The sequence below is a fragment of the Setaria italica genome, chromosome III (genome assembly GCF_000263155.2).
Source record: "Setaria italica strain Yugu1 chromosome III, Setaria_italica_v2.0, whole genome shotgun sequence".
Classification (NCBI taxonomy): domain Eukaryota; kingdom Viridiplantae; phylum Streptophyta; class Magnoliopsida; order Poales; family Poaceae; genus Setaria; species Setaria italica.
The window spans coordinates 49,038,321-49,048,751 of NC_028452.1; the positions used below are offsets into that span (position 1 = coordinate 49,038,321).

At 44.8% G+C, this 10,431-nt stretch overlaps 1 protein-coding gene across 1 annotated transcript; it reads left to right on the top strand.

The window, feature by feature from the left end:
• Nucleotides 1–3,916: 3,916 nt before the first annotated feature.
• On the top strand, nucleotides 3,917–8,638 carry LOC101763769. Its single transcript, XM_004963125.4, has 4 exons — nucleotides 3,917–4,759; nucleotides 6,157–6,306; nucleotides 6,425–7,090; nucleotides 7,191–8,638. Exons 1-4 carry the CDS (start codon nucleotides 4,337–4,339, stop codon nucleotides 8,286–8,288), a joined length of 2,337 nt encoding a protein of 778 aa, XP_004963182.1. The 5' UTR covers nucleotides 3,917–4,336; the 3' UTR covers nucleotides 8,289–8,638.
• The last annotated feature ends 1,793 nt before the right edge of the window (nucleotides 8,639–10,431 follow it).

The following is a 10,431-nucleotide window of genomic DNA, read 5'->3' on the forward strand; positions in this document are numbered from 1 at the left end:
CGTTTAGATTCCACTTATGTAATGGATTTTGTAAATAGTCTACGTTTAATACTCCTAATTAGTATCTAAATATTCGATGTGACGGGTGCTAAAAATAAGTCAGTGGAAGAAAACGGGGTCTAAGTGGTGGTCGTCGTCTGTCTTGGATCGGGAGATCTTGTTCGCTTGCTGTCGTCCCTGCACTTTTCATGGTGTGCCCTGTTCCTAACACTCTCTCGAGATAGCTTGTTAGCGCATCAACTTGAGCTGGCGGCTTTTGATCAATTGATTTTCTCCCAACCAAGTGGCTCTGGATTCTTGCTTGTGTATATCATCACCTCCGTGTGCCAATTGTTCATTCAGAATTTCAGATAAAAAAAAACTCCATCAGACATTAGGATCAGAGATCCACATGAATGCTAAAACTCTCTGCTTTGGCATAGACCTTGTTCCCTCTTCCATGATCCCAAAAATGCGTCAAATTTCTGGGTTCCAAACATGTCACGAAAGAAAATGGTAAGTTGTTTGTGTATGGATGTGTTGATGGCCCCCACATTCTTCTAGGTCTGGGACATGAACCAATGGGGCGGCCGGCCAAGCAATTGTGCTCTGAGTTTGTGGCCGGCTATAAAAAAAAATGTGCAAGGTCGGTGATGGCAATGGACAGGTATGTATGCGTCAGATCAGAGCTTAAAATGGTCGGTCTTTGTTTAAAAAAGAACGAGACGAGCAAGTGTCCACATTTTTTGGCGAACGGGACGAGAGCTCAGAGAATTTTTGGCCATGGATTGAGGTGGACAGCATCATTCCAGTGCTTACCACCAATTCTGTAGCCACATGCCCAGATGGATGGACATGTGCATCGCCACTGCTGCTGCAGACCGACCCACATAGCTTGGCTTCGGCCAGGAGCTAGCCCAGGCATGAATATTATTAGCTAGCTGTGTGTGTGAGTATAATGTCAGTGGAACTGTCAGCTGGGTTATTATGTTAATGGGTGTTTGAAAACCATCAACAACCTGTAGCTGATGAGACTGTCAATGACCACCATTTGTCCCGGCTGCAGTGCACACCATCATGACCCACAGATCCGGTCACAACAAAGTAGAAGAGACAGACGTCCGTCGGGCCAGAGAAAAGAGAGACGCATGACCAAAGACGTGGACAGCACAATTAAATGGCTCATCAGCGTCCACTAGTATTTCTTAGGACACAAGCTTAGGTAGCCATTCTCTCCATTTGGCAAACACCACCCAACCCATCAGCATCAACATCGACGACCCTTATCTTTTGCAGAAACTGATGAATGCTGAACATGAACAAGAAAATCCCCAAGAAAAAGAAAGAAAAGCTAAGGATCGATGTGCTTGCACCAAAGTCCAAACCTTGCACACAGTCCCACAAGCAATACCACATCTTCGGGCTAGGCGGCTAGCTAGGTACTTGTTGACACATCCACAGTGTGTGTCATCAGGTCGTCGATCGTGGCGGTGGTGTGTACACTAGCGCTAGTGCACGCTGACTTTTGGGCACGCCTGCAGCGGTTGACATCGCCGCACGAGCCACTTGGGTGGGTGCTGCGCGCACGCGGGTGTAGCGTCGCTTTCCGTGGTTTATGTTTTTTTCTGGCCGCGGAAAATGGGGAGTATTGTACATGTGTGAAACACGCGGAGAGAGAAGAGAGATGGAGACTTAGCGTGTGTTTGGTTTGGATAGTTTCGCTGGGATATACGGAGTTGGACAAAGATATGTACTTAAGTATACTCGTGATGTCTGCGCAAATCGGCTTATGTTATATTTCTTCCTGCATAATTTAGCTTAGTTCGACAATTCTATTTGTTATTGTCTACGACGAAAAGTATGGATTTGGTAAAGCGAAAACATATCCGCCATTAGTACGGGAAAATAACACCCGGCATGTAGAGTTGTTCTTTTCTTTTAGAAGCTCGACGTGCAGAGACATGGCGCTATTTACCAAAGATGATTTGCATATATGTTATCTCGAGCCATACGCCAATTTTGCGTGCTTCCAACCACGACGTTTGCAATGCACGGTGTGTGTAACGCTGCATCGCTGGAAATGCTTGCAGTCACGTACACTTGGGGAAATTCCCCTGCCACGGGATTGCTTGCTTGCACTTGCAGCGCTGTGCGCAGGCATATTCTCTCCATCCATGACCCATCTCTTCTATCTAGCTGGGAAGGGTTGCCCAAGGGATGAGAAATTCTTCGGCACATCGCACATGGCTGCCACCCTAGCTTTAGCATCTCTCATCGCGTCCATTGGACCATCGTCGGACAAGCCCATATATGCATGTATATAGAGAGAAAAATTACTACTTGTACATTTTATTTTTCTTCTTTAATTAATTTCTCTTTCTATCGAGTGCACTTTTACTCCTACCAACTTTACACTTGCTAATTCACCGAAAGTTATAAATCATTTTGACTTTTCTAGCTTCGTAACTTTTGCTACGCATCTAGATATATCGTATATTCAGGTGGCTAGTAAAAATCTATGAATTTTAAAAAATCAAAATGAGAGCGGTATTTTTAAGTGTTTAGCTAAGGTTAATGAGATGGAGGCTAACTTTTCATCACCTTGTGTTTTGCTTTTACGGTCGTTAGCGTGGGGTGGCTAATGTAATCCACTCTCTCATGGCCCCTTAGGGCGCGTAATCATTCGATGTGTCCACCCAAATAAAACTTGTGATGCTAGCCATGCCACATGGTTTAATGGCTTGGCTTGGCGAAGATCACCATGAAGAGTAGGAGTAGCAAGACGTACACACAGGCACATAGACACGCTTTGCTTTGAATAATGCCTGGTCTTTTGGCTCTTTGTACGTGCGGACATACTTTGTGGCGCCATGATTGAGAAACCAAGCACAGCAGTTGCCCACATAATGTAGTTTAGTTATGTGACCTGACCTCCCCAGCTTTTTGTCTTGCTCCAACAAGGTCGTCTTCTTGTTCCTTAATGCAGCTGCACCCCCATGTACTTGCAGCTGTTGAGTAATTTCCACGAAAATTCAATGAATTATTTGAATCTGCATGGTGATTTCTCTAACAATTGTAGCACCTCGAAAATTGAATGAATTATTTTGAATCTGTGATTGCTAAGCATGGGTAAATTTCACATCACATGGGTAGTATTAGGGGTGTTTGGATACAAGGTGCTAAACTTTAGCAGGGTCACATCGGATGTTCGGATGCTAATTAGTTACAAAACTAATTGCACAGATAGATTCTAATTCGCGAGACAAATCTATTAAGACTAATTAATCCATCATTAGAAAATGGTTATTTTTGCACCATATTGTCAAATCATGGACTAATTAGGCTTAATAGATTCGTCTCGCGAATTAGACTCCATCTATGCAATTAGTTTTGTAATTAGACTATATTTAATACTCCTAATTAGTATCAAACATCCGATGTAACAGGTGCTAAAGTTTAGCAAGGTCGCCCCTCAGCAAGCACGCTTGACCATATTTTTAATATCATCAATTCAATGGAAAAAAAAAGATGTTAGATATGCCTTTTACCTTTTGTTGTGTGAACTGGTCACAACTTTAACCTAACAAAACCCACGAAAGACGTCATGCAGCATCGAGGCATCCTCGGTCAATGATCCAACGGCTCTACTTACACGGAGCGCAAGAAGAAACCGGATCAAAAGTTAACCGAAAAATTAGCCCAAGCAGATTATAAAAAGAGATAAAGAAACACCCCCACGATTAACGGACCTAACTAACTAACTCAGAATTATCCGGAAACTAAAATCCACAAAAATTAAATCAAAATTAAAATGACACCAAGGGCTGGTGGGCCCTCCTCCGCGATATCCACCCCCCCAGAAAATTACATTACAAAAACTAAACAATAAACAAATGAACAGGTAAAACGTTTTCTTGCTCCCCCTATTTATTTCCTCTCTCCTCTCCTCACTCTACTCCCCCTCCCTCCTCGTCGCGTGCGTGCATCTCTCCTCGTATATTCCCGTCCCAATCTCCAACCCCCTTCCTCCTCAATTCCCGTCCCGACCTGCCCCGACACAAATCCGCGCCCCGCTAATCCCGATTCCGGCGCCAAAATCAAACCTTGCGCCGTCCTCATCCCCCGATTCGAGGATCGATTTGGGCGCGGAGATCGAGTCTTCGCTTGGCGTCGTTCTTGGGGCCGAGCTGAAGATTGTTGGTTGCAATTGGGTGCGGGGCACGATCTTTCTGTGGAGGTTTCGGATTTTCGGTTGGGGGTTGTTGGTAAGTGCGGTCGCCGGGGAGGTTTCTTGCCGGAAGGCCCGTTTTTTTCTTCCTTTCGTCGGAGGAGGCGCCGGGTTCTTTGACCGCCGGTGATGGTGGCGAGGATGATGCGGTGGCCGCGGCCGCCGCCGGCGCGGGATTTCCGCGTCCGGCTGGTGGTGCGGCGGGCGGAGGGGCTGCCGCCGCCGCCGGCGCCCCTCTCGCCCGAGGGGTCACCCGAGGCGGAGGCGAAGGTGTTTGTGGAGGTGTGCTGGAAGGGCCCGAAGATGTCGCCGCTGAGCTCGCTGCGGCGCGCCCAGCGGCCGCCCAGGAACCAGACGCGGAAGGAGGCGCTGCCGGCTGCCGGGACCGCGGCCACCCCGGCCGACGTCGAGGATGGCGCCACCGCCCCTGCGCCTAGGATGGTGGCGGTGGCCTGGGAGGAGGAGTTCGAGAGGGACGCGGCGCTCACGGCGATGTCGCACCGTGAGGCCACCGCGTTCCAACCCTGGGACATCTCCTTCTCCGTCGTCAGCGTGAGCATCTCTCCCTTGTTTCGGCTTCATCTTGCCTGCGCATCTGAGCTGGATTAAATCTGTTTGTGAGCTTGTTCTTGTGACAGAACGAGTAATTTTTTTTATGGTTACATATGCTCCTCTTCTCATTATGATCATTGGCTTGGTGGATTTGATGTTTGAGTTGATTGTAACACTGGATTAATTTTTCCATCGGTGTTACAGTAATTCTCGTTTGGACTTTTTAAGCATTTTATCTTGGTCGTATTGATGGTGAAAGTTTTGACTTTTGCTTCGAAAGGGTCAGGCCTAATTGGTTATTTGTTGGTACCATAGAAAGCTATGTGTTATTAAAATTCCTTTGGGTCTTGTCTTCACAGGGGGAGAAAATTCAAGGGAATCAAAATGATGCTTGAACCGACGAAGGCATCTAGATGGAATTAATCCTTTTTACATAGATATATACGTTCTATAAAGCCCATCATTTTAGGAGCCTTAGCAAAATTGTGCCTGTAGCCCTGAATCTACATATATATTGAAAGTTGCTGCTGATTCTAATTCTGTTTCATTTTTTGTTGTTAGGATGTTTGCATGGCCTCCTTTTATTTTTTTCGTGTAGATGTCACTGGATGGTGTTATTTCTTCTGGTTCCTGTTTTATTTTGTTTTATTTGGTTAACTTAATTAGGAAGAAAAGTGAAACACTTTTGTTATAAATTATGTTGGTTTTGAAATCAGAGTTATTTGAATATGTAATAGTCCAGCTGTCAAACACTCAAACTAACAAATAATCCTGTTGCTGATTACTAGCTAGTCTGGCCTGGCGTAGACTAGTTCAACGTGCAGTATCATCTGTTTAGAAGTAGAGATGGCAAACCAGGAAGCACCTATAGTTTATGCTCCTGTTGCCCCGTAAACTCAGGAGAAATTGGCTTTCATGAATTGTTTCGTTTTGTTGTCCTTGTCTTGCATTGTTATCTTGTGCCCCTTGACACTTGAGACAACAGAAATGCATTAACATTTTTATGGTTACAAGGATACCATTTTGTCGTTTTGCTTTGACATGTTCGCACTCCGTGGAACTGCCATTTTGCCGTGTCATTCCTTTTGGGTACTTTGTCGTTGGCGATTCACCGTTGTATCAGCTATTTTCTTTTAAGTACACTGTGATTCTTAGTAGAGCTTGTCACCCAAGTTCATGCAAACAGATCACAGAAGCTAAAACTGGGGTCATTATTTCCACTAGCTTATTTTGTGAAAGATATTTAAATTTTTATGGGAAAGAAAATCAAGTTTTTAGGGTTTTTAAACAAGAAGAGCCAGGGAAGAATGTATCTGACTTTTCTTGGTTGTTTGGATTAACTCCTGCTGTTTTTTTGGAACCTCCTTTCCTTGACATTATTTTTCTTGTTCCTGCAGGAATCGAATAAAATGTCAAAGAACAAACTTGTTCTAGGAACTGCTTCACTGAACCTTGCAGATTACGCATCTGCTGCTGAAGAGGAAATTGAGATAATCCTACCATTGTCGGCGACTAGTGGTTCAACTGACTTGTCCCCATCACTTCATGTATGTTTCTTCTCAAATATATGGCTCCATGTATTGGAATACCAATATTTATTTTGGTTCCTGATTCTCATCAGATAGTAAACCATTGTGTGACATTTGGTGTTATTTTTATTTCCAGCTGACTTTAAGCCTGGCAGAACTTAAAGTTTCTCCACAATCACCTGGTGCTTCACAGCGTTCTGTTGTTGTTGCCCCATTGTCACCTTCCTCTGGTGACTCTGTTCCTTCTGGAAAAGATGAGGGTTCTGTCATTAAAGTGGGCCTGAGAAATCTGAAAATCCTAAGAGATCTAGTGTCGACACGGAGGTTCAAAAAGACTAACTGTGATGGCACCGAGGAGAAGTACTATGTTCATAGTGATGGTGCGGAGTTTTCTTGTGATACTGACTCCCTCGATGATGATCTGGATGACAGAGAGCAGGATGATGACTTGGAGGGTTCAACCGTCAGGAAATCCTTCAGCTATGGCTCACTTCAGACTATGAATGTTGGTGCCCTGCTTTATGCACCTAGGATTGATGGAGATGATGAGGGTTGGATACATTACAGTCACCGAAATTCTGATGCTAGTTATCATGTTGAGCAAGTGCCATCCTCCACTGCTGAGGAGCATGCTTCCATCCCTGTACGGCGAAAGAGGAGCATACTTCCAGTTCGATGGAGAAAGACAAAATTGCCAAAGGCCAAAGGGGAGCCTCTGTTGAAGCCATACGGAGAAGAGGGTGGTGATGATATTGACTATGATCGTCGGCTGTTGACCCCTTCTGATGGATCTGTTTCAGAGGTATGTTTTCAGTATATCTAGATATTTTTAGTTTTGTTTCTTTTTTTGCATTGGTGTTACTGTTGGAGGTTAATTGACAGCATATCATCTTTGTTTGCAGGGATCAAATGGCTCTACTAATAGTATGGTGTCAGTATTTGGTGATGACGATTTTGTTGTGGGGAACTGGGAGTTGAAGGAAGTATTTAGTCGTGATGGCCACTTGAAGCTTTCTACCCAGGTCTTCTTTGCATCAATTGACCAGAGAAGTGAACGAGCTGCGGGGGAGAGTGCCTGCACAGCACTTGTGGCTGTTATTGCAGACTGGTTCCAAGCGAACCAGGACCTGATGCCAATCAGATCACAGTTCGACAACCTCATCCGAGAAGGATCTCTAGAATGGAGGAAACTCTGCGAGAATGAGACCTACAGAGAGCGCTTTCCAGACAAGCACTTTGACCTTGAAACAGTCCTGCATGCAAAGATCCGCCCACTCACAGTTGCTCCCAGCAAGTCGTTCATTGGGTTCTTCCATCCTGAAGGTACTGAGGATGTAAGTGGATTCGATTTCCTTGATGGTGCTATGTCATTTGATAACATCTGGGATGAGATAAGCCGAGCAGCGGAGTGCTCCACTGGAAAATCTACCCTATACATTGTCAGTTGGAATGACCACTTTTTTGTCCTAAAGGTTGACGCCGATGCTTATTACATCATTGATACACTTGGTGAGAGGCTGTCTGAAGGTTGCAACCAAGCATACATCTTGAAGTTTGATGACAACACTATGATTCATAAAGTACCGGCTGAAAAGAAGGAAGCTAATCCTGATTCCAGTGGACGCCTCAAGGATTCCTCAGAGAGCTCCTCCTCAACTGAGCAGGACAGTGGAACTGACACAGAAGAGTGTGAGCTCGTGTTGAAGGGCAAGGATGCCTGCAAGGAGTACATCAAAAGCTTCTTGGCTGCCATCCCGATACGTGAGCTGCAGGCTGACATCAAGAAGGGTCTCATGGCATCAACTCCACTGCACCACCGCCTCCAGATCGAGTTCCATTACACAGAATCATGCCCTGCCGAAATCACCATGCCTGCTCAATTCCCCACTTTTGAGTTCTGTTGGCCTGAGCCACCATCACCAACACCTGCCATGGAGGCCGTGGTAACCCATCCACCACCCATGGAGGTTGCAGTAACCCGTGCTGTTGCCGTTGTATAGCAGGCCACAGCTGCTGCTGAGACCTAGGGCACCAGCTGCTTAGTTTAACATATAGAGCCGCGCTTTTCAGAGCAAATTGTGAAGTGGACCAGATCGAAGATTTGGCTTCGTTTCTAGTTTGCTCCGTTTGCTTTCTAATTAAGATGAACTGACTAGTATAGCTTAATTGTCTTTTGGCATGCGTGTGTGTGTGTTTGTTCACTTCTTCCAGGCTTTTGGGAGCTCCCATCATTTTGTAAAGAGAGAGAGGGTGTTTGCTCCTGCACATCTTTACCTGTGAAGTGAGTTTGCTGGACTTGTAATCCTACAATATTATCATTATGTTAATTATCTCCCTGTTCTGCTCTAAACATTTGTATTCTGGTCTTGTTAGTTCGGAGTTATTTGCAATCCGAAAGTTTTTGAAATGTGTAATGTGTGCTTGAATGATATGGAATTTGAAATGCACTGTAGTTGAACTAGGACAAGATCACCAAGTGCGTCCGCACAAATGGACTAATAGTCTCTGAACCAAGCAAAATCGTTGGAGAACGAATGGTTGGATGTCTCCATCAGTGAAAAGGTTTATGCCAAAGCAGACCTCTCACTGTCAAGCCCTACTTTTCCGGCGCAGATCCACCACAAGCAAGCTCACACACTTAAGAAGGCCAAAAACTGTCAAACAAATGAATGAAATTGTTGGTGAGCATATGTTTTTGGTGAATGCGACAGGTGACCTGCTCTGCCACTGCAGAGATAGATAAACACACCGTCCATCCTAAGGTGCATGAACTGTGGTGTAGTATGTGTTTGTGTGTCATGGGTTCATGGCAGGTCAAAAAGATGCATTTGGATGTAGCCTTGTAGCCAATCAGAGCCATATGGATAAATGGGTTCGACATGGAATAAAGTCTTCCATATTTTCACTTTTTTAAAAAATAATTAATTTTTGGTCGTTGTGATGTAGACACGTAGTTTATTGCTAGTGTGAGTTGGCACTCCCTTCTCTTTTCTTGGTCAACGATGACTTGTATACGTTCATCACATGGCCCACAGATGAGGCGATCAAGATGGGATAATATTGCAGAAAGGAAAGAAAGTGACGGCTCAGTTTTTATCGTGCTCTAATTTTAAAGAGTGATGTATGAAATAAAATGTGAAATTCATAAAACGGTAGTAACAGATAACACCTTGCACGACTTGGCTCACTTTTTTTTTTTAAAAAAACGACTTGACTCACTTGAGTTATACCCTTTCAGTTGAATCAAACCAGGTTCATGTGTTCATTTGACTGTCATTCCAGACAGAAAGGTTCAGAGCTTTACCAACCAAAGATACACCATTTCACACCCAGATTCTACAATTAAATTTCAGAGTTGTCTGATGAAGAGATGGAAAAAAAAGGAATGATAAACAGAGCCCGCCTTCCATGGTCCAGAGTCTTGACTGCACATGTTAGTAGAATCACTGAATCGTTCCAGGCTGTTGTTTGTAGTCCTTTGACCCTGCTGATCTGTGCGCAGGCTTGCAGAAATGTTCAGAGCTTCACCAACTAGCCAAGCTGCACCAAACGCTCGGCACTGGATTAAATAAAGCGTTGGAGTCGTAGTACTTGCCACGGCCATTGCAGGACTGAAAAGCTGTTACAACTACAATGCAAGCCCTTTTTGCTGACCAATGGCTGCTTTATTGAGAGCTTCAGAAATCAAAGTGGGTTCAGTACCTGCTTCACCAAATCTTTTCCTTTGAAATCTTCTGTGGATCCCTGAAATCTTGGCAAGATCATTCATGAAGACTAGGAGAGCATCTAAAGACAGATTTCTTCAGAAATTGGGTTGTACAGACACACCAAGAGACAAAAGTATTTTTTAGGACGACGCAGTATTTGCGTCCGTTTGCAGGTGCTGAAAAGGAGAGCTGGTGGTGGCCTGGTACAACAACAGGGACAAGAGCTGCTGCTGATAGCTTTCCTGGGACAGACAAAGGAGCCTCCACACACGCTCTGAAACTCTGTAGCTCCCGTCCGGAGACAACAGAAAGGAAACCTGATTGAGACATCACTAATCGCTGGTCCGTTGGTCTCAGCTTCTTTCTCGCCGTTTTCAGAGCGACGCACCGCTTCGATGTTTCTGGCACTCGCTGCAGTTCCAGCGAACCATCATCG